This window comes from Antennarius striatus, chromosome 21 (genome assembly GCF_040054535.1).
Source record: "Antennarius striatus isolate MH-2024 chromosome 21, ASM4005453v1, whole genome shotgun sequence".
Taxonomy (NCBI): domain Eukaryota; kingdom Metazoa; phylum Chordata; class Actinopteri; order Lophiiformes; family Antennariidae; genus Antennarius; species Antennarius striatus.
Window position 1 is genome coordinate 4,032,259 of NC_090796.1, and position 24,296 is coordinate 4,056,554.

The following is a 24,296-nucleotide window of genomic DNA, read 5'->3' on the forward strand; positions in this document are numbered from 1 at the left end:
CCACTTGTGTTTTTAAATGGATTTTTTCTTTCCTTTTTCAAGAACTGTGATGGGATTTAAAAACTACATTCACACGACATTCTAAGAAGCAATATGAACTTATTTCAGGCGGCCTCATGGGTCTTCTAGAATACAATTAACACACACATGCTGAGGTCACGCTGTTGTGTGTGTCGTCTTCAGTTCGACACTAGTCCCTGATTACAACAACTATGAGGACATTGATTTTTGACACACCGGATGACCCGGTGTGTAAATACACAACCTGTGAAGGGTGAAAGGATGTGGTGTCAGTGTTGTCCTGTCTGGATCTAACCAAATGTGTTCATTTACCTTCTTGCTGAGACATTTATGTCTACACAGTAGAAAGAAAACTGCTTTCTTTAGCTTAACTTAGCACCAGTGCCAGAAAAGAGGGAAAACATTTACTTCTAGGTTTACTTTGGTTTCTAGGAGATGTAGAAGCTGTTTCCTAGTTTTCGGTCTGCATTTGAGGTTAGCTTTATGCTACAGATTCACTTCCACCTTGTGACTCTTCGGGAAGGTAAATAAGCATTTTTTTTTCACTCTAGGTTCAGAACCTTTAAATTGAACGCTGCCTTTTTATGCAGTCACTTTGTACAATCCTGTGAGAAGACATTCTTGTTGAGGAACTGGTAAAGCATGCCTTTACCTTGATGCGTAAGCTGTGTAAAAATTGGATAATTCACATTTGAATTTTTAAATATTTTATTTTCTAGTTCAAGTACAGTCATCTGGGAGAAAAAGTGTTTTCCTCTTTCTAGAATTTTATTAGCAAGTATATAGAACTGAAATTGGAGGGCTGTTTTTTTAGTCATTCTGGCTCTCCAGGTTTCACAGACTGCCTATGGGCACGATCCCATCCTCGAAGCTGACTGTTGTTACGGATTCGGGAGAACTGGATATTTTTTATGGGCTTTGAGCTATTGGTTGTATGTTTTTTTAGAAAAATCCTCAGCCCCTACAGGGTAGAGCTGTAACTTTTGAAATGTTGACATGCTGTCAAAGACATCAAGTGTCAGTTTTGGGTAAACTGCTGTGGATTTTGCGTAAGTCCAGAAACTAGGACGACTCACTGAGAAGGGAAAAGCACATTTCTATAGACTAAAGACAGAAAGCATAAACCCCTCTGTCTGACTCTAGAATATGTTTATTAATTATCGTGATGCACTCTGCAGTGTTCAAGGTGGAATATATGGCAATGCTACATGTAGAATAAAGAAAAAAATGGTTTCACATGAATAAAGATCCATTTAATAAAATCCAATCCAATGCACACATGCATTAGTTGAAACATGCTTTCTTTTTCTTACTTGACCCATTTTACATTAATTAGTCAATAAATTAGCTTAAATAAATACAGAGTTGGATTATTTTCGTTATAATACATACACTCATGAGGAGCCTGATGCATAGCATTCTGAAAGTGCAAAGAATGAGCCACAGATGCAGTTTATAGATTAGTGACCACAGAGGAAGAAGAGTGGAGGCTCAGAGATACGGAGGCAATCCAAGACTGATCTCAAACCAAGAGTTTCAAAACCGCAAAAAGAAGCGTTGAACACTTTAGTGGTTTGTTCTGTTTACATGAATGACTGGTGAAGCAGGTTGGCTGTGAGTCTGACCAAGTATATTCTCGAACGCTCAGAGGCTTGACTAAGCAGAAAGTGATATGAATGAGCATGTCCTGTGTACAATATCCCCATAATCCCTCCTGGCAGGACATCCCTCGGGGCCCTGGTCACCCTCACTTTGCTCTAATCTAGGATCAGGGATTCACTGCTGGGGCTCAACGCTGCTCTAATTTCTAGTTCTCCCATCCACTGAAAAATGTCCAAAGCCTGTAATTTCTTTTACAAAAGCCACTTTTTCTCTATAATAGTGTTCTTGAGAAAATAGGAAATTCTACATATTTAAAGGCTATAAATGATTGAAAAATAAAACACTGCATTCTGCTAATCTCTGAATAGGTTTGCAAATTAAGTAACATCTAATTCAGTCACAGAAAATTAGAAATTGGTTTCAGAGTACAGCAGACTTGAGAGGGTGGGAGCATAAGTCTTAAGATACCTAGAAGGCAATGGAGGCTAAGTAGCTCATCAGGTTACAACAATTCTCTCAACAACATTGAAAAAAACCCACAACGACCTGACAATTCTGACCAGAACTATGCTGTTTCTCTCACAGATTGCAATAAGTAAAGGAGCTTCGAGAATTAAGATGAAAACAATATAGTAACAAGTTAAAGAAATGTATAAACTCAGGCTGGAAAGCACTGGAGTGAGAAACAAAGGAAGATGATACAGGTGGAAAAGGGAAACTTAAGACTTTGTGATGTCCAGTAAATGAAATAAGAAAAAATATGGTCAATTCCAGGAAACGGAAAAATGATGGTGAGATAATGTTCTACTGGTTCTTCTTGTCCTCTGGAGGGTAGTAAGGAGGAGGCTTGTCCTGAGGAGAGAGGAGAAGGACAGGTTCACAAAGCATAACTCCATTAATCTGTTCTGAGCCCGTTTACACACAGAATGTCTCAAAATTAGTCTAACCTACAGCAAAACATATTGGTTCAACACCCGAGGCCCATAAAAAGACTTCAACACTCCAATAAAGTTTACAATAAGCAAAAAAATCCACTTAAAGGTGAGTGATAACAACATGATGTGTACAAAAGCCAGTACCGTACAAACTGGATGGACAGCGACTCACCTGAGGAAGATATACATGTGTGGGAGGAAGTGTGGCACCGGAAGCGCTCGCTGCTGCCTCGGCTGCTTTGGCCTCAGCTGGAAAACAGTGAAGAAATGGACATAAACTCAGTCTGAACACATGTGCATGATCATTGATACTAACATCTGGACAGTTACTCAAAGTGACAAAAGAATGGAGAAAAATCAATGTGGCATCATTCTGCCTCTCATTAAAAATACGTAAACCAGTGACTGAGGATTTGTGAGGAGGGAAACATGATGCGGTTGAATTCAATTTTGCAGCATACTAAAAACAACCTGACAGACAACAACTTGAGCTGTAGTCCACTTAACTCTAATTATCATTAGTTTTTCCAAGGTTCTACAACCAGCTCACATCTGAGGAAATGAGTTTGGAGCCAGTGTGGTCCCTCTCCAAATAAATCTACCAGCAAGTTGCTGGGCTTTTTAATTTTTTTACATTTGACACCAACAGTCAGATGGACCATCAACACTGATTGATCTAAATCGGCAAAGTAACATCTACAGTACTTTAGTCATTAATAAATGTAATGGTGTAAAAAGTACAATATATGACCCTAAAATGTTGGCTCTGTTGGGTGACACGGTGGCGCAGTGGGTGGCGCTGTCGCTGCACAGCGACGTGGTTCCGGGTTTGAGTCCCGCTCTGTGTGGAGTTTGCATGTTCTCCCCGTGTCTGCATGGGTTCTCTCCAGGTTCTCCAGTTTCCTCCCACCTCCATAAACATGCAGCATAGGTCAATTGATGATAAGAAATTGCCCGTAGGTATGAGTGTGTGAATGCGTGGTTGTCCGTTTACATGTGGCTCTGTGGTGTACTGGGCTCGCGCCCGGACAGCACCCTGCCCCACATCCCCCCTGGGATAGGCTCCAGCACCCTGTGACTCATGACAATGGATGAAGCGGGTATTCATGATGAATGAATGAGTGAATATTAGCTCCGTTCCGTTATTTTTACTGAAATTGTCCATTAGATCCAACAGTTAGACGTGAAATGTTCCACTGAATCAATTAGTTAAATTATCTAAAACTTCAAAGCTACTTGGACAATCAAGCAAACATTTGTGTTTGAAGTTCCATGTCTCGTCTGGTCCCATTAGACAAGACTCAATTTGTTTGAGTTTTACTGTACTGTCTGGTTTTATTGTACATGTACAGCAACTGAGAAGGAACATTTTCCTAACCTTGTTATTATTATGTACACTGTGGAGTCACCTTGAATAATCCCAACCTATTAATGACTGTTGTGATTATCAAAAGTCAAATTTAGTTACTGAGAGGAATGAGCAGGGCTCTGTCTGACACGCTGAGTCTAAGGATGAAACATGAAGCCATTACTGCCGTTGTGGACATTTATTTTACCCTTTCAATGTAAAACTTACATTTTATGCAAATGGACCATGACTGGGCTAGACAAAGAGAAAAAATAGCCTTTGCGTCCTTTAGTCTTTACGGTCAACAGACACATCAGAGCGTCACCTCACATTCTCTCTGTACCAAGCAAACAGAATCACAGACATGTGTACGTGATATTTATTAGGCAATCAATTAGAAATTCTCATGTACCAACACACATATGCATGCCACACTCACTACCCCAACTGAAAAGACAGGAGGTAAATCCTTGTCTCTACAATGACATTCTTGCTCATGAGACTCACCTGCTGCTGAGGAGGGGAGATCAGGGTCATTCGGGGGCTGCTGCCCCAGGGGAGCAGAGTAAGGTGGTGGAGGCATGTAGGCTGCAGACGCCTCAAATGCTGGAGGGTTGGGATAGAACCCGTCTGGAAAGCAGAGTTGCAGATTAGGTCAGCTACGGAAAACACTTTCCAAGACAGATTTGTATTAAGAAATCTAAGTTGAAATAATAGTGAAGGTAACACAGCTCCTACCTGGTGGAGGAGGGTTGGGGTAGGAGTAGCCAGGTGGAGGTCCAGCAAGATACATTCCATTGGCAGGAGGAGGAGGGTATGTATATGCCCCATTTGCCATGTAGGGGCATCCACCAAATGCAGCAGTCACCGGCTGACCTCTTGATGCTGCAATCATTGAAAGACAATCGGCCAAAATGTCAGCATCACAACGAAAATATTATTAAATGGTAAGCACTGAATTATTAGCATACCCTGGGCTGCAGTCTGCAGCATGTACTGGCCAAACTCTATGGCTCCTCCAGCTGCAAAGATGAGCTTGAATGTAGCACTACCCTCCCATCCACCTGTCAGACAGACAGCACAAAGAATCCATGAAGCTACTGACTACAGAGATATACTTGTGTATTGTGTGTAACAACCTAAATCACACACACACACACACACACAACACACACTTACCTCCAGGCTCTGCATTGACAGTGCCCTTGATGTAATTAGCTCCCAGTACAGGTTGTTTGATCTCACAACCCTTCATTAGATAGAAGGGCATCATGAAGGACTGCAGAGCATCACGGCCTTTAGCCAGAAATATCACCTACGTGAAAACAAATCTCACATGAAATCAAAGCGCAGCGCCATCCTCCCAAGCATTAGTAAGGGTTAAAGCAATGGTAAGTCAGAATTCTGTAGGTTGTGATATACTGTACTTAATTTCAATACAAACTATGACAAAACAACAACAATAGATTATAGTTTGTCTCTTACCCTGTATGGAGTTAGGTAGATGCTGCCCTTCTTGGTCTTTCTGAAGGCTTCAGGTAGGCTGTCCGCATCAGAGAACACTAGCTCCACACTGTCATGGTTCATCAACACACTGATGACAGAAAAAAACAGGTACAATAACACAACCCCTTGATCACACAAGAATTTCTGCGATATTTCTGTAACATTTTATAACAAAGTAAACAATAAAATAACGCAAATATCACTCTTATATTCATTGATTTAACAGCTTTAAAATGAGATGGGTTCATTATGCAACTGTTTGGTTGCTAAATAAGGCCCATCAGCTGCTTTTGGTAAACAGTGGGGCAGTAAAAGCCTAATACCATCTAATAACAGGGCTTACTACCGGTTCTGGGTAAGCTGTAATGGGTTTATCATCACGCTTTTCAAGAAGAACCTGCCACTGATGTAAACTGTGGTGGTCCAGTAATACGTAGTCGGAATATAGCGTTAAAAAGAATGATATTGATGTACTACCATGTGAGGCCGGCATGGTTCACTCAGTCGCAGTGACGACAGAATAGGTTGAAGGCCGTAAGTATGCGACTCAACGAAACTACTGTATTCCAAAATGAACCAGGACGCTATAACAATTGATACAGGGTTGATTTATTCTTATACATGTATATGGTGTTATTGTGCGTCCATCTGGAGACACTTCCTTTCGTCTCGTATGTGATACGTCCTAAAGAATGATTAAGTTAAACAACATACTGTATATTGACACTGAATATAAGCTAACATATGCTAAACTTTCTATTTAAATTTAGCTGTTTTTGTTACGTTACTAACGACACACAAAAAAACCGCTGTTTGAAATATATTCAGAATTATTAAGAAACATTTTTTAATCTTTATTTCTAACAAAGTTTAACGTGGCGTTCTACACGGGGATGTTCCTGCAACTTCGGACGGGTTGACGGTACATGCTAAAAAACTACTAGCTAGCAGTTAGCGAATCTTCAAGTCCTACTATGATGACGCCTTGTGAGCGCTTCAATCGGGACGTGCTTTACGTGACGCTCTTACACTAACCAATCACAATTAGTCATTACTAAACTTGACCAATCCTATCAACACAACAAAGACTCGGTGAGGTGGGTTATGCCTCCACCGTAGTAGGACTTATTTACCATTCGTAACACCCACTGCTGTTACCTTTCGCTATTATTGATGATGACTCCGCCGGACTCAGAGTTGTTCTGGTTCAGAGTCATGTCAACGGACCTCCGGACTCTCCGACAGCAAGAATATTTGTTCCTCTCTAAAAAAAAAAACTTATCTGTAGGCCCAGCTGTAGCCTTGGTAACGTTAGGCCTTGCCTCTGTGATGGGAACGTTTCCGAAATATCAGGGTGGATGATGCACCTGCTCTTCCGCAACACGTAGAAATGCCCACAACCTGACGTCACACGCCCTTAAAGAGATTTTATTTAATTTACGTTTTGTGTTAAGAGGAAAGTCTGCACGGGGTTTGAATTTGAAATGTGAACTTCAAAAAAAAATTATGTCCAGAATGAGTTTTTGAACGTTTGGTATCACTTGAACTGCCACATTTATTAGAATACACGGTCTCCGAATTTATCCACGGTAATGTTCTTTGATGCCTTTAAAGGCAGTAATAGCTTTGTTCTTAAATAAACATCTTCTGTTACTAGATGTATTTTTGTATTCTAATTTTTACTTTTTAATTTATTCATTTTTAACTGATTCGTTTTTCAATTAACAATTATTTCATTTAATATGTAGGACTTAAATAACTTGATTTCTAAACGTCTAATTGTCCCCAATTTAGTGCGTCCATGGTGGGTGAGTCTGGGTAGGGTAATTCTTTCTTTATTCAGTCTGTTGACTGTAGTTCTCTAGATTTTGTTAATGCAAAACAGAAATAAGGAAATAAAATTTCCCTTTTTACATCACCCATATAGTCAGTTGGAACAGGCTCCAACAACACCCTTGACTCGCGAACTGGAAAAGTGACTGTACAGAAACAATTACAGTGGTGTACAAGAAAATGGATGGATGGATGAATGGATGGATGAATGGATGGAAATTACATAATATGTGCTTACACACCTCCAATTAGACCAGTGCCATTTACAATGAGGAATAGTGTTTCTCAGGATGACTCAAAAAAAAGAAGAACTGGGAAATTGCAAGAGTCTCAAATGCTTGTGAAAGATGCAACAATTGTTAGGTTTAGAAACTGGATGGATGGACTATTTAATTCATTAATCAGCTAACAAATCAATGCAATTCTTTAAAGGAAATATACAAAAAAATAACTTGTTACTGTCTTTCAAGTATAAATATTTCACATTGTACAATAAAAGTTTTATATCTTTTTGTTTTAAACTGTTATTCAATAATGTTGTCAGATTTAGGTTGGCTTTAATTTATGGAAATACTGGCAAACTTTTGTAGACATAAAAATTCACAATTTTTTCAGCAAATGGATTTGAGGTGAAAATAACTGATATTAAATACATTGTAATTATTGCAATTGTATTATCATTTTCTAATTGAGATGAAATTGTTTTGCATCCATATACAGATTTTGATTTTATATTCAAAGCGTTTATTTACTATTTGTATTCTTGTACATTAATACTACACTCACATTTTTCATAAGGATGTAAGGTCATAAGGATATAAATTTAAATGTACAGTGCATGTACAAAACCCAAAGAAAATGACGTTGGTGTAGGTACACAACTATTTAAATACATCCTAGAATAATAAAACACATCAATCACTGACTGTAATAGAATAACTCAGTAAATAAACATTAAATTAGATCCATCCTACAGGAACACAAAGCACAGGTGGACTATTGTGTTATGCCTTGCCTTGGATGCAGATTCATTATCTCTGTCAGCTGCAAGCTATCACGCATCATTTCACAATGGAGTTAAATTATTGCACAATCTAGGAGAATAACATAAAGAAAGTCACCAAAACAGTAAATTAATGATAGTATTGTATGCCTGGGTTACAGTTCAGGATGCACACAGCAAATGATGCAGTTTGAGCTAATGGCTTTGTATGTTTGTTCAGATTTGTGTATTGAGAAACAAACAACAGGTTTGCTATTTTACATCCAGGATAAATTTAGGATACAAACCAAGAGTCATAAGTTACACTTGTAGACGTTTCCACCTTCCGCAGGAAGTGATGACTTTCGGCTGCTGTGTTTCCATTTCATAGAAACAAACCGCTGTGACGAAAACGCTTCCTTTATCTCTCACACACAGAGCACACTGTCTCACATCAGGCAGGCTATCAAATACTGAAAGTCATCATGTCAGGTCAGTTTGAGCCCGTTAGCGCTGAAGACAGTCTCCTTCAAACCCCTGGACAGGTATGAGATGGAAATCCCGAGATAATGGCATGTGTGTAATATATTGCTGTGTTTCTTTTACAGTGTTGATGATGAAGTCAGTGGTGTCAAATGTGTTTATATATCAGGTACTTCTGTTCTGAAGGCGTTTCACCAGGTTTTTGTTTTCATCTTTCCTGTTTAGATGTCAACCTTTTATTTCCAAAATGTCCTTGTTAAACCTAGCAGCTAAAATTAAGTGTTTTAAATGTCTGCAAAACACTGAGCCATGTTGTGCGAATGGCTATTTGATGAGGCTATGACAATGACTCATAAGTGTTTGTTTTGGATCTAGCGATACAGAGTGAAGCGTAGTCACAATACAGCTCTTAAACTCACTTCTGCATAAGTTACAGCTGTTGCCTTTCGAACACATTTTAAGGCTATCATTTGTAAGACTCATTAAGATATATACAGCAGTTAGCTCATAGTTAACTAAAATTTTACAACACAACAACAATGATTACAGCTATCTATTACATATTTACGGAGTTGCTCAGATTATTTTAGCCTTTCAGACAATTCCCGAGTGGCTTGTGGTCTTCTTCATTATCAGTGATAGAGGAAGTTCCTGACAGACAAATGTCTTATCAAGAATTTAAAACAGAGTTCCTTCATCCAATGATTTAATTTCTTTACATATCAACTTATTTCTTTTTAAAAAATCTCATGGTAAGAGCTTATCCTCGTATTTAAATACCAGGTTGATTTAAACTATAATAAGTCGCATGATCATACTAAGGCGCCCTCAGATTTTCAGAGTTAAAGCATGAATGTCTTTATCTTCTCTTTTCCAGGAACATGGCTCAGCAAGAACCAAACAGGTAAAAACCATCAGCGGTGGGCTGCAGGCTCAGTCCACCAAGTGTATGTAGGATGGGCTGCATGTCTGGGTTGTTTTGTTTTGTAATATGCTCCATGCATTTTGCACTTAAAGGGTGAGATATTTACAATAATGATGATTATATTATATACATATATTATATACCTGTGGAAATTCCACAATAAAACAATAATATCAGACTTCATACCAAACATATGAAAACAAATGTGTTGGTATTATAAACCAAGCACACCCAACGTAGTCAAAAATCAACGTGGTGACGTAACGACTTTGTGTTGGTAAATCATGGATTGCTCTGGGCGATCATTGCAAAGCCATAGATGAATGTTAGCAGGTTAACTGGAGAAAGAAAGTAACTAATGGTGAGATTGGCAAAGGAGCTAACGTTAAAGGAAAAGGCACCTGTCAAAAGAGCAAGTGGAAAAGAAATTTTAGAGAAGTGATAGTTGTGTTAGCTGACTACATGAACAGAACTGTATGTAGTTAGTTAAAGACCATTTTTGTCAGATGCCCGAGGAGCATTTTGTATACTAAATTGATTGTCTCATTCCAAACAGAAACCATAGCTGGACAGACTGTTTGCCTAACTAGCTAGTTTCACTCATAAATTGTTGTCGTTTTCTGTGTCGTTCCTGCTAGGGAAATTATTTTTGTTTAACTCCAAATGCTAGCACACGTATACAGTACAGACACACTTGCAGTATGAAAAAGGATCAATTGTTCATGACAAAAATGAAAATACATGTATTTATACATGTATATGTATAAATACATGCATGTACAATGAGGGGAGGGTGGTTGGGATTGAGGTATGGACAATAATTGTGCTTTTGTAACGTTGAGGTACAGGTAGTCGTCGACTTACGACCGCGATTGGTCCCGACAGATAATTCGACTTGGTCGTAAATCGACTCTTAAGTAAAAATTAAATCCAGCAGCGTTGGTTCTTGGCTGGGGGTCGTCCGGATCGTCAGCTGGGGCAGCGTGTGGGTTGGTGGGAGCGGGAGACGATCTTTTCATAATCATTGTGAGCTTTGTCTGAATTGTTTGTTTCTTTTTCTCCTCATAAATTTCACGATATGGACGGAAAGCGTCGTTTGCCATCCGTTCAATCCTTGGAAATGTTTCTATGTTCTATGTCCATTTCTTCAAAGTGTGCACAGAGTTTATTTAACAGGGAAAAGCCTTCTGACAAGCCTTTGGTGATGAACATTTTTTCTGTTTCCTCCTCTTCTTTCTCTGCTTCTCTTCTCTCTTCTTTTTCCACTCTTTCTTCTTCCAGCACGATCAGTTCTTCATACAGCGCGATCTTTCGTAAGTTCTCCAAGGAGAGGTTTTTTGCCAGTTTCACTATTTTCTCCCGAATCTGATCAAGTTCTTCGTCACTTTCAAATCCAGCAGAAGAGTTCACGTAACGCTTGACAGTTTTTCCATACGCCATTCACACATTTCTCCGTCACAGCCTCCTAAGCAGCCCAGCCCATCATTAGTGGGCTGGGCTATTGATCTCACAGTGTGACTGAACAGCGTGTGTGCGCCGTGGTGACTGAAGAGAGCGCGGGAGCCTCAGAGCGTGAGTACTGTGGCAGGAGGGAATGCCCGCGTTACCCGGACATTGTGGTCGTAAAGTCGGTCGGTCGTAAGTTGCATAGGTCGTAAGTCGACGACTACCTGTATAGCCACTGATTAGGCTTGGGTCATATAATGGTTACAGTATTTTCCGCACTATAAGGCGCACTGGACTATAAGGCGCAACCTCAATAATTTGTTTGTTTTATCATTTATTTCATATATAAGGCACACCGGATTATAAGGCGCACAAAATAAAAAATAAATAAAATTTATTTAATAAACTGCAGCGGCTGTAGTTGCGCAATCCGTCCATTAGATAAGGCCGCGCTGCTCAGACAGTCATGATTGCATTCATGACTCCCTGACTACCTTTGAATGGCCCCTATTGTTATGTCAATAAGCCATTCCGAGCCTCATCAAGGAAACCGGATGACTTTGCCATCTTAGGTCCCGTCCACACGATAACGCAAATATCTGGAACGAAAACGTGACTTTTTAAAAAGGCTGGCCGAGGTGGATATTTAAAAAAACGCTGGGTCTGCGTTGTCGTGTGGACGGCGTATCCGCGACTTTTTAAAAACGATGACGTCTTGCCTGCGACGAAAACCGCTGTGACGTCATATTTATGGGCCCGTGTGTTGAGACAACAAAACACGGAGGATTCCTATTGGATAAAATTTGACTCAATACTGCCACCACATGGTTTGGCATGCTTATAGCCGTCTTCGAAAACGTGCTATTGCGTTTACGTGTGGACGGAAATTTTTTAAAAAACGCTGTCGTGTGGACGGGAATCGTTTTCGATGTGTTTTTAAAAAGTTCCGTTTTTAAAAAAATCCGTTATCGTGTGGACTGGGCCTTAGAAGGAAGTCAAGACGCATATTAAAAAAAACCTGACATTAAAAACTGGTTAAATTCATTACGAGTGCAGTCACTGCGAACAGAGCGGATTATTTCCTGATCTGAAGTTTGAAGCAGATATTTAAGCTCCGACGTTCGTCTTCGTTTATTCTCGGAGGTGAGGTGCAGCTATTTGTTGCTGTGTGTCCTAAACAATGTTTTAACTAGATTTTAATGTCAGGCTGCTAATTTACTGACAAATGTGACGCTGTTTTACTCCTAGAACTGACTTTAACGTCGGTGTCTCACCGCCGTGAATCTCACAGCACGTAGCTGCAGACAGAATACACAAGCCTGAATGCGCCCCTCCGTAGCCCTCCCAGAGCTATCAACTACATTTGTAAAACAATTGCAATACAGTAGACACCTTTGTCTAGCAGTCTCTGCTCTTGAAATTTCAGAAAAGGCTGGAAGATCAGCTTTGAGGGTCTTTCAATCACCCTAATGCCAGTTTCTCCGTGTGTTTCCGCAGACTAATAGAATGGACCATCACTAGATTCCAGATGACAACACAATGGCATTTTTGAGACCAATTAAGTTTAAAGTGGGTTATTTCCAACGCAAAATAGTTAGGACATACTGAGATCAGTCAGTCAGTCAAACTTGATTAATAGAATTGTTGAAAGTTCCTTATGTTTGCTGCGTAATCACCGGTGCTCCTACAGTCTGCTCTACCGTCTGAGAGCAGCTCAGTTAGAGCTGGGACTTCGGTGACGCCCCTTGACTACCGTTGTTAGGGGGCGAAGGCCCGAGTGCCTTGTGAAGGTGCGCCTCTGGTGGCGGAGTGCGGCATGACTGCGGCCAGACTGCCGGCTTTTTCCAGCGATCTTGTTTTTGACCAATATTAATATGAATATTAATCCATATGTAAGACGCACAGGATTATAAGGCGCACTACGGGTTTATGAGAAAATTTTAGGCTTTTAGGTGCGCCTTATAGTGTAGAAAATACAGTATTTATTTAAAAACATTTTTGTCCACTGTTGCAGGTCTTTGGTGATTTTTTTTGGACAGTATTTCCCCTGCTGATCCAGAACTAGCGTTGGCAAGGAAAGTGAAGGAATGATGAATAAATAAATAAATATATTGTAACGTGGGTGAGATTTAACATGAAATGACGGACTCTGAAGCAGGGAATCTGATCAACAAGGCCATTTACTTTTATACACACGTTAATCACATTCACAGTGGAGTCTAATGAAAGCAGAAGTACATGTCATTCTAGATTGGTTTGGGTGCAGTCCTCATCTCTAGCCGCAAAGATGTCACAGAACTTGTCCAAGAGTCTTCTCAGCTGGGTCTTCTGATTCTGCTCCAACCCGTCGCAACTCCGGTGGAACAGGTCATCTATTGCCTGTTTGGTCTCTTCTGACTTTGGTCGTGGGGTTTGTTGTGTATGTAGATCGAGGGAAGTAGATAACAGGACAGACACAATCCATAACTTTCACAACGTGTTTACTTCTTCTTCTTCATGCATTTTATCACCTTCAATATCGTAGTGCAGTGCCACAGCTGGATGGGAAGTGTATTGCACGATACCACATATTCCTCTTTTGTTAGAATAAACCCTCGAACAGTAACATAAGAATCTACTCCATTAGCAAGTAGAAATAACAAGTAGATTACCATTAATCTGTAAAATAAGCAGTAACCCTGAGGTAAGTATCAACAAATTAGTGTCATATTCATTACCAAATTGCAGGTAAGTACTTATCAAAGATAAGCCATAGGCCTATTGTAAACATTGTGAACATAAGCATACTGTATGAGGATCACAAGTCATAAGCAAACAGTATAATGACATTTCAAGGACATTTCAAGCACATTTCCACATCATTTCTCTCTTCTTTTTTTTAAATTTTTTTTTAAAGTCACATAATCCTTAAACCATGCGGGAGCATGTCGTACTCTCGGTGCACTTGGAGACTGATGCGGTGAGGGTGCAGTTTCAGGTTCAGGTGGCTCAGCACCTTGGTCATTTGGCAGGAGGCAAGCATCTGCAGGCAGTGATGCTGGAGCAGCAGCACAGGTGGAAGAAGAGGGGGCAAGGTGGAAGGCATTCCGCACTTTTCCATCGGACAGCAAGTAAGTGGCAGGACCCTTTTGGGCTACCACTGTCAGTGGTTGGGTAAACTTTGAGTGTCCTTTGGCAATGACTCCAGGTTTGCGGATGCAGACAGCAGAGCCAATCTGGAAGCTTGGTGATTTTGCACCACGACGTTTGTCTGTGTATTGTTTCGACTTCTGTTGTCTGTTTTGGATGTTTTGTAGCATGTTGGCTTTCTCAGAGCAGGGGCGCATGGAGTGCAGACCTGTGATGTGAAGCTTGGTATTCAGTGGTCTACCATGCAACAGTTCAGCTGGGGACACTGAAGTAACGGGATGTGGTGTGGCTCTGTACGTGTGTAAAAACTCAGTAAAGAAGGCTTTCAGTGATTTACCTTCAATGTTGGCGGTTTGCAGGCAGTCCTTGAAGACTCTGTTGAAACGCTCGATTTCACCGTTGGCCTGTGGGTAGTACACAGAGCTGCGACAGTGTTGGATGTTCCTGTCACTAAGGAAGGCTTCAAACTCAGCTGACACGAACTGAGGGCCATTGTCAGTGACTATTTCCTGTGGATTACCCTCTCCGCTGAACACAGTGGCAAGGAAAGTCATGACAGAGGCAGAAGTCACATTTGAGCAGAAGGCAATCTCGGGCCATCGACTGTAATAGTCAATGAGAGTGATGGCAAAGCGGCAGTCAGCAGGCGCTGTATGAATGGGACCGACAATGTCCACAGCAACCTTTTCTCAGGCTGCAGTTGGGGTAGGAACCGGCTGTAAGGGGGCAGTACGGGTGGTTGCAGTTTTATCATGCTGCAGGCAGGTGGCGCATGATTTGATGGCGGACTCAACCTGAACATCCATTCCAGGCCACCAGTACAAGTCTCTCAGTCGATGTTTGGTGCGAACGATCCCTTGGTGTGTAGCATGAGCAAGCTGGATCATCTTTTCCTGTAGCTGTCGCGGTACAACAACACGGTGAGTGCCACGCACAATGACACTGTTCTGCACAGCCAGCTCGTTCTGCACATGGAAGTATGGCACGATGAGGGGGTCAAGGCCTTTTGCAGTACGAGGCCATCCCTTTTGCATGTAGTGTTGCACTTGCTGTAGCACGGGGCATGTATCACAGGCACTGGAGAGCTCATCAGCTGTGACTGCAGCGAAGTCAGGGGACACAGCAGCCACCATTTCCAGCTCCATGTCTTCGTGGTCATCTGTGATGGGAAGAGGCAAGCGCGACAAGAAATCTGCAGTAACATTGTCATGGCCCGGTTTGTATTCAATGGTGTAGTTAAAACACAGCAGGCGAGCAGACCAGCGAGCTATTCTCATGCCTGCGCGTCCAAGGCCTTTGGTTGTAAGTAGAGTGGTCAAAGGGCTATGATCAGTCCGTAAAGTGAAGTGACGGCCCCAGAGGTAAGTACGCCACTTTTCAGTCGCCCAGACGCATGCCAAAGCCTCTTTTTCAACTGTTGAGTAGTTGCGCTCACATGCAGTAAGTGTTCTGGAAGCGAATGCAATGGTCTGTTCAGTGTCGCCTTTCATTTGTGTCAGCACAGCACCGATGCCATAGTCTGACGCATCTGTTGTCACGACAGTTGGCAAGGAAGGATCGAACAAGGCAAGCGCAGAGCTGGTAGTGATGATTTCTTTTACTTTGCAGAAGTTCGCTTGCGCCTCCTCAGACCAGTGGAAAGTAGCAGACTGTCTGAGTAGAGCACGGAGAGGTTCCACAAGCATGGCATAGTTGGGAATGAACTTCGAATACCACGCAGTCAGGCCTAGGAAAGACCGCAGAGATTGAGCGTCGTGTGGAGGGGGAGCTTCAACCACAGCCAGTACGTGGCTAGGGTCTGGATGAAGGCCAGAAGCAGAGATGAGATGCCCAAGGAAGGACAGCTCAGTCTTTCTGAAGTGGCATTTTTTTGCATTGAGCTTCAGCCCACTCTCCTGTAAGCAGTGAAGAACGGCGTTCAATCTGGTGTCATGTATTTCAGGCGTTTCCCCACTAACGATGATGTCGTCCAGATAGCACTGTACACCTTTTTGACCAGCCAGGATCTGAGACATCATGCGTTGGAAGGCACTGGGTGCTGAGGCCAGGCCGTAAGGCACCCTCGTGAAACGAAAAAGTCCATCTTGTGTTATAAAAGCGGTAAGATCTCTGCTGCTTGGATGTAACTGCACTTGGTGGTATGCATTTTGTAGGTCAATTGTGGAGAACATTGTAGCGCCACGGAGCTCAGTGAAAACTTCCTCAATGTGTGGCAGCGGGTGACTATCGATCACCACAGCCCTGTTAGGTTCACGTAAGTCCACACAAACACGAAGGTCACCTGTCTTCTTGCTCACGACCACCAGAGGCGACACCCAGGCAGATGAGTCCACTCTCTCAATGATGCCATCGGTTTCGAGTCTCTGCAGCTCCTCCGACACCTTGTCAGGCACAGCATATGGGAGCCTGCGCAGCTTCTGCTGGACTGGAGGCACATCTGCACGCACCTTAACTTTGTGTATGAAACCAGTGGCAACGCCTAATGCACTGGCGGCGTTGACGGCGTGACTCACCACGGATGCAGCAGGTGATGCAATCTGCCCATCGTGAATGTGAAGGCGCAGGGCAGTGAACAGGTCTATTCCGAGCAGTGGTTTGCCATCGGGAACAATGTAGAAGTCGGTTTGTGCGCTCTGGTTGCAGAATGTGGCAGTAAGTTTAAGACAGCCCAGTACTGGAATCGGCTTCTTCATGTAGGTCACCAGGCGTACAGTAGGCTTTGAGAGAGGCACATGCATGAAAGACTGTCTGTAGGTGCTCTCTGGAAGAATGGAGACAGCTGAACCAGTGTCCACAAGCAGCTCAGTATTAAGAGACTGTTCATCCTTAACATGAAGAGCAACTGTACAGATAAGGTGTTTTGAGATTGCAGCTGGTGGGGCTACATGTAACACGGTAAGGTCTGGAACAGCAACTTCACGCACTGATTGTGTAGGGACTACACTGCGGCACACTTTACTAAAATGTCTCATTTTCCCACAGTGATTACATTTTGCCTTTTTAGCAGGGCATTCAGGGTTGTTTGCTAGGTGAGAGTTGGATCCACAACGGTAGCAGGTTTTCTTCTGAACTGTGGATTGAGACTTGCCTTTGCCGCAACGCGTTTTGTGTGCACCATCACCTCTCGGCTGCACGAGTTTCACAGGAGCGTCACGAACGTGCACAGGGGTGATAGCCTTAGCTTCTGCCATCGCTGAATCGATTTGTGTAGCAATAGCGATCGCCTTCTCTAGCTTTAAGTCCGTTTCCAACAGCAAGCGTTCCCTGATCCTCGTAGAGGACGTCTTCTCAATGAATTGATCCCTAATCATATCATCAGCAAACGTACCAAAGTCACAGTTAACAGCTAAATCCCTCAATGCAGCAATGTACTGTACTGTCGTTTCGCCAGGTCTCTGTGCACGCTGACGGAACTTGCTCCTCACAGCTACGACATTCACCTTCGGCACAAAGAAAGTTTTAAGCGCATCACAGGTGGATTTGTAAGAAGTGCCAGTGTTGGGGAGGGAAAGAAAAATCCGCTGACCTTCCGTGCCTAAACAGTGCAGCAGCAGTGCGCGCTTCCATTTGTCCGGCATGTCATTATTAGTCAGTGCTAGCAGGTAATTTTCGAACATCTGTATCCACGTCGTATACAGCATTGTAGGCTCACCCGGGGTTTCAAGCAAAGCAGGAGGTTGTGAGATTCCGATACAAGCCATTCTCGTCGCCAATATGTTGTGTATGTAGATCGAGGGAAGTAGATAGCAGGACAGACACAATCCGTAACTTTCACAACGTGTTTACTTCTTCTTCTTCATGCATTTTATCACCTTCAATATCGTAGTGCAGTGCCACAGCTGGATGGGAAGTGTATTGCACGATACCACAGGGTTGAATGTACCTCGTGTGCTCAGAGTCACCGTCGTTAGCAGCTGGAAGCAGGGTCGGCTCTTTGGTCATTGGGAGACCCGCCATAGCCAAAACTGGTGGTCAGTGACATGGCCAGCGACTACCACTCGAACTGACTTCTCTCCCAGCATTCTCGTGCGCTCACCGGAGATTGTTGGGACGCAAAGCTCGGTGTGTCTCCAACCTTGAAACCTTTTGCCATCAGTGCCGGGCAGGATACCCGGCCGGATCAAAGAAATGGTGGACCCTGTGTCGATCAGGGCTCTGCACCGCGTGCCGTCTATATCACAGTTCAAATACAGCCCGTGGATGTGGCCCAGGCAAACCACTTGAAGTCGTGTCATGGTGGGAAAAAAGGACTCAGTGGTGGGTGACAGTTTCCCTGTTGTGCCACCCTGTTCTAGTTTAACGGCGGTTGGGGCCCGAAGCTTCTGGGTGACAGTGCGGGACAGTACCGTGCCATGTTTCCTGGTTCTCTGCATCTGAAACACCCCTCCAGGTTCTGTCGGACGGACCTCTTGACTCTGCATCATGGCTGTGGTGGAGACACGCCGGTGGCTTGACCGGCCGTTGGCTCATCCTCAATCTGTTCCACGTCTGCCTGCCGGACTTGGTGCATCACACTCGGGGTCCGCCATTTTGGACTGAGCACATGTTCCACACGTTGTGCCTCTCCCAGGGCCTCTTCCAAACACTGTGGCGCATGCAACTGGATGTGCTCCTTGAGTCTTTCGGGCTGAAGACCTCGAACAAAAGCTTGGAGGGCTAGCTCCTCCTGGGCACCAACATCAAAACTCGGGTAGCCTAGCCGCGCATGATGGTGGAGATCCGCGGCGAAGGCACCAAGGCTCTCTCCATTCTTCCTCTGACGTCAACTCAGTCTATCTCGTGCAGCATCGACATGAATGTGCCGGCCAAAACGCTGTTGGAGGGCCCCTTTAATTCCCTGCCAACTTAACTGCTCTTGTGGCCGGAGGTCTCTAAGCACCTGTAGTGCTGCCTTCCAGGGCAAGAGCAACTTGTATGACTGTTTCTTCTGCAAACCATTTGTAGAACTGCGCTGCAAGCTGTACTTGGATGAAAGAGGTCTCCAGTGATGCTCTCCATTAAAACGTGGGGGTTTCACTGCATTGTGGTTGGGGCCTTGACCAGGGATCCTAGCACTCCGTGTTCCTCATTTAGAGCCACATGTAAGGGTGCAGTACTTTGGGGCCAGTAGGGGCTATACCTCGTCCGTCCATCCGCGCCCAGGTCACGGTCCTCTGTCAACCTACCTCCACTGGTGGTTTCCGCTCACTATCTCCATCCGGAAGGTTCACTTGTTGACATCCACTAGAGAGCCCTTTCACTTTCTTTCCTTCCATGGCTTCCATGCGTAGAATAAGATCCGCGACGTCGTTCATCAATTCCGTCATAGTGATATCCCACTTCTGACGCCAATGTAACATAGATGAGATTTAACATGAAATGACAGACTGAAGCAGGGATTCTGATAACCAAAGGCCATTTACTTTTATACACACGTTGATCACATTCATAGTGGATTCTGATGAAAGCAGAAGTGCATGTCATTCAAGGTGCCACTCCCAGCCCCCCCCCATTACACCCGCACAGCATGCTGGGAAGTCCTTGGCCACCATTCTCCAAGACACGCTACAATATATACTTTATGACTCATAAAGAAACTGACGAACAAATATGCAACTGTCGAGCATGTTTACCAACGCTTCTTCGAAGTGGAGCTGTCATATTTTAAAAATAGCCGGTTTTAAGTTTGTCCATTCTGTGTGTACATGTAGACACAGGTCACACACACTAACTCACAGCGGTATTCGTTGCAGGGAGACGCCCCTCGGATAAAAAAAGTTTTCGGTTACAGGGTCCACACGACAACGCAGACCCAGCGTTTTCAAAAAACTTTATGTTGGCCGGCAATTTCTTCCATGATATCTGCGTTGTCGTGCGGACGAAAGTCATAACTGCAACAAAAAGCCTCGCTGCCCGATGCCTTACGCCACATTGTTCACGTGATTCCTTCTGGCAGATGCGCTGTGATTGGTTAGGCGCTTGTTTGACAGGTAGTGGATTGAGTTGAAACGTGACAGTGTGAGGTTTTTAAGTTAGCTTATTGTGCAGTACAGTGGCGCAGTGTGTAGTGCCATCGCCTCACACCTAGAAGGTTCCAGGTTTGAATCCTTTCTGTGCAGAGTTTTCATGTTTTCGCCATGGCTGCATGGGTTCTCTCCAGGTTCTCTGGCTTCCCCCCAAACCCCAAAAAGAATGCACCCTAGGTGAATTAATCACTACAAATATCCCCTTGTGTGTGAGTGGTTGTTTATCCTCCATGTGACTCCACAGTATACTGGTGTCGTACTTGGAGTGCTCCCCTCCTCGCGCCCGCAAGTCAGCTGGGTTAGGCTCCATCAACCTCTGTGACCCACCAAGAGCAGAACAAGCAGTAGAAAATGAATGAATGAATATATTTATTGTATTATATATCCTTATGCCCGTTTGGTGAATTAATTTTGATTTGTCTTCTCCCAAATTTACTAAATTTAAAAAACAAATTACTAAACTTTATACTGTATCTATTTATAATACAAGAAAAAGACTTTCATGCTGCATCATGGATTCTAAAATGGTCACAGTAACTGGACTGATGCGTGGAGTCATTGCTGTCTCTGATCGTTGTCTTTTTCTCTTTAGATATCACCTGGCCATGTTCGTAAACTGGGATTGACAAGGAAGCTGCGGGACAGGAGGGTTTGTGATTTGCAATTCATTAAATTTATCTGAAGAATATCTTAATTTACCTCACACACCTGACAGAATCATGGCTCTTCTGCTTCAGAATTTTAAGGAAGATGAAAACCCTGAAGAGAAGGCGCGAAGACACAAGGAGCTGGAGGTATCATCCTGTGTGTTCGATACGTCACATTAATACCGCCTGCACATAGATCCTCACTTTATTTTTTGTTAAAAGCTCAAGCCTCTCTATAAAGAGCTGCTGTACACCATCGCTCATAAGATGGGGAAGCCGTCAGCAGCTGAAGTCTTCACAGATGAGCAGCTCCATCAGTACGTCAAGGAGGTAAATCCATACTTCATACTGAATGTCACCCTGAGCTGCACCGCTGCATGGGTATACGACACAGATGATTGTTTCTCTTGTTCTACATGTCCAGGCTTTCACTATGACAGAGACAGAACACAGCAGCCTGATGGAGAAAGTACAGAACACAGAGGTGAGAAAAGGAAGCCGGCATGTTTGTTCCCCTAAATGCGCCTTTAGTGTGAGAAGCAGCAGTAATTAGATTTCTGAGAAACAAAAAGTGTAAATAACCACTCGACCTTCCAGCCCCCAGTATACTGTCTGATGGCCACGATAAAGGAAGCCAAGGAGATCATTGGAAAAGACATCAGCGGTGAGTCATAGCGATCCTCAGTGTGTTGATGACTGTGTCACTGTTGTCTTTATAGACAGCAGTTTAAATCCATGCATCATCCTGGAAACAACAACCAATGAGCATTTAGTTAAGGTCCTTCAACCACAGCTTGAACTTTCCACATAGTTAAAGTTAACCATAAACAGTTAATTATCTCATGTTTATCATTAAAACATTTCCAAATTACACTTTCAATGAAGTATACAGTATGCCCCTGCAGAACTCAGTGCCAGCCTCAGCTGCACATTATAAAATAGCAACTCGATGTTCTACACTTACGATGTTATGATGATTTTAATTTAAAAAAAATTTCATTTAAAATTTTTTAAAATAAAGTGGCTCTTCCTCATTCCTTCATATTGATGTGTTGTGCCCCAGCTAACTTTCTTTTCTCATCTGGACATTTCATCCTTTACTTTCACTTCTTTGTTGTTGCGACCTGTGGAATTATATCTTACAATGTGTGCCATTGTTTGTTTTGGGCAGGTTTCAGCGACCCATACTGCCTCCTGACTATATTAGAAGATGAGGAAGAGAGTCGAACACGCCGGTCCAGAACCAAACCCCGTAAATCTGTCGTGCAAGATGCGATATCAGAAGACAAAATCTACCAGTCTGATGTAAAGAAACAGACCCTGAACCCCATATGGAACCAAACCTTCATACTGTGAGTCTACACGTGTATTTGTGTGATGTGAAACCAGGTTTAGGTTTGTTTGTGACTGAAATTCTTTCTTTTGTTTTCAGAGAGTTTGAGGAGATCGCCGGCGCAAGTTTCCACCTTGAGATGTGGTGAGGAAAACATCCACAGTATCCTCTGCCGCTACTTTGAGATCTTCTTCTTCATTGCTGTGTTAACAGAGACGTTTTTGTTTCAGGGACAAGGATGAGGAGATTTCACTCACACAGAAACTAGAGGAAATCAAATCCAACTTTAATAATCTAAGAAGGTATCATGCCCTCAATGTGACTTATGCAACCTTTAACCAAGAAAAGCAGGTGAGTGTCCTGATGTTTTTGTTTAGGATGATCAAGGATGCCAAAAAGGAGAAAGGCACAGACGACTTCTTGGGAAAGGTGGTTCTTAAACTACAGGTACTAAATGTTCTCTAATTCAAATGTGCTGATTGAATGTCTTCCCACACTAACAACATACCCCTTCAGGATCTCCACTGCGCTGAAGACAACTGGTACCATCTGGAGCCCAGAACTGAGACGTATCCCAATCGAGGAAAGTGTCACTTGAATCTCAAGTTCATCCACAAATCGGTAAAAAAGTGTCTTCCTATCCTACAACGTTTATCACAGCCAAGCATGAAAATATCTGTTGAGGATAAATTAACATATTTGCTCTAACAAAACACCAGGCGCTGTTTTTTTTCGATGCAACACTTGCAAACACGGAGCAAGCAGGAACTGACTTTGTAGCCTTCACTGACCTTCGTGTGTGTGTGTGTGTGTGTGTGTGTGTGTGTGTGTGTGTGTGTGTGTGTGTGTGTGTGTGTGTGTGTGTGTGTGTGTGTGTGTGTGTGTGTGTGTGTGTGTGTGTGTGGTTTGTGGTTGACAGAGAGATGGGACTCTGAGCGCTGGGCGCAGTGCCTACATCAACTACTGCGGGATCCTACAGCAGTTTGTTCAGGCCTACATGTCCAAGCAACAGGTAAAGGACAAGCACCCTCCCTTTAAACCTATTACAGTCCCTCTGTAAAACCTCTGGCCCAGCCCATATTGTTTGGTTTCTCTTAGAGTTCTAACCCATGGAAGGGGGCTCTGTGCGGCGAGGCTCAGACCCTGCTGGAGTTCTACGCTACACAGAATGACCTCTCACCTTTTCTGCAGGACCTGGCGTAAGGACAGTGTTAAGATGCAGACTTATAGCAGATTATATAAGATGGAAATCAGTGTTTAATATAAACAATGGAGAATTTAAGAAATTACTGAAAAAAGACTGAAAAAATGGATGTGGCACCCTGCTGCCATTTGTTTTTACTTCGGTACACCTGATGTGATTTGTCAGCTCCATCTTTTCCATCTTGAAGATGATGAAAAGGTTTTTCCACTGTATCGTCCATCTCTGTGTTACAGGATGCAATGTGTGTCATGTTTTTTTCCTGCTGCTCAGCTTCTTGTTGGTTTGTGCACCCTGACAGGAAGTGGGTGACTTACAGTAAGCTGTATAAGAGTTTAGAGGTGGACTCCTCTGTGCTTTTCCAGCAGCTCACCAGTATAGAGTACCACTGGCACCAGCAGGAGCTTCCATACCAGCAGGTAGAGCTACACCGGACGAGACTATGATTTAAACAAATTACTGTAGACTTGACTGTAGAACTCACTGTATATATTTGCAAATACAGATTTTACATGTAAATATGAATTAAATCGATTGCAATGTGAAACATTACCTTCATTTCCAGAAAAAATAACATATTGGGGACTAATAGACACGGCTGATGAATTGACTGATCAGTTGATGACTCTTGTAGTCTTCATGTTGAAGTCTCATCTTCAAAATGTTCAGATCAAAGCAGCACACACACACACACACACACATGAAGTGTGTGTTGAGAAAGATGTTCATCTGTTGACAGAAACAGGAACTTGGCGACTCTCTTCACAACTTCCTGCAGTATGGACTTTACCTTGTGGCCAAATACAGAGACATATTTCCCCCAGTTCCTACCGCCACCCCAAAGCTGCACACACTGCTCAGGTACACACTGTTACTTGTGTTTATACAACTGTTCCATAT

At 43.0% G+C, this 24,296-nt stretch overlaps 2 protein-coding genes across 7 annotated transcripts in view; one reads left to right on the plus strand and one right to left on the minus strand.

The window, feature by feature from the left end:
* The first annotated feature begins 26 nt into the window (after positions 1-26).
* Positions 27-24,296, plus strand: part of unc13d (unc-13 homolog D (C. elegans)) — a 36,955-nt gene continuing 12,685 nt past the window's right edge. Inside the window, exons 1-17 of one of the 6 annotated variants that reach the window (XM_068305835.1) lie at positions 44-544; positions 9,588-9,614; positions 10,917-10,948; positions 20,808-20,864; positions 20,953-21,009; positions 21,085-21,192; positions 21,287-21,346; positions 21,460-21,526; positions 22,034-22,214; positions 22,295-22,339; positions 22,426-22,497; positions 22,573-22,642; positions 22,712-22,816; positions 23,115-23,207; positions 23,294-23,394; positions 23,698-23,815; positions 24,136-24,257. In XM_068305835.1, the coding sequence (XP_068161936.1) occupies positions 505-544; positions 9,588-9,614; positions 10,917-10,948; positions 20,808-20,864; positions 20,953-21,009; positions 21,085-21,192; positions 21,287-21,346; positions 21,460-21,526; positions 22,034-22,214; positions 22,295-22,339; positions 22,426-22,497; positions 22,573-22,642; positions 22,712-22,816; positions 23,115-23,207; positions 23,294-23,394; positions 23,698-23,815; positions 24,136-24,257 (1,355 nt within the window). In that variant the 5' untranslated portion in view covers positions 44-504. Of the gene's footprint in view, positions 545-8,665; positions 8,773-9,587; positions 9,615-10,916; positions 10,949-20,807; positions 20,865-20,952; positions 21,010-21,084; positions 21,193-21,286; positions 21,347-21,459; positions 21,527-22,033; positions 22,215-22,294; positions 22,340-22,425; positions 22,643-22,711; positions 22,817-23,114; positions 23,208-23,293; positions 23,395-23,697; positions 23,816-24,135; positions 24,258-24,296 lie in introns of those variants that run through there. The other 5 variants (XM_068305832.1, XM_068305834.1, XM_068305831.1 and 2 more) reach the window with 5 other exon arrangements.
* Positions 492-6,759, minus strand: wbp2 (WW domain binding protein 2). Its single transcript, XM_068305841.1, has 8 exons — positions 6,571-6,759; positions 5,392-5,500; positions 5,086-5,221; positions 4,878-4,970; positions 4,645-4,791; positions 4,414-4,536; positions 2,731-2,807; positions 492-2,475 (listed from the first exon to the last, which is right to left on the minus strand). The coding sequence occupies exons 1-8, from the start codon at positions 6,627-6,629 to the stop codon at positions 2,428-2,430; spliced, it is 792 nt and encodes a 263-aa protein (XP_068161942.1). The 5' UTR covers positions 6,630-6,759; the 3' UTR covers positions 492-2,427.

Excerpts from the sequence above, each read along its gene's own strand:
- wbp2 (XM_068305841.1), bottom strand. The coding sequence starts at position 6,629 with ATGACTCTGAACCAGAACAACTCTGAGTCCGGCGGAGTCATCATCAAT. Across the intron at positions 5,501-6,570 it reads ATCATCAATAATAGCGAAAG|TGTGTTGATGAACCATGACA; the intron begins GTAACAGCAGTG and ends TTCTGTCATCAG. Across the intron at positions 2,476-2,730 it reads CACATGTATATCTTCCTCAG|GACAAGCCTCCTCCTTACTA; the intron begins GTGAGTCGCTGT and ends CTCTCTCCTCAG.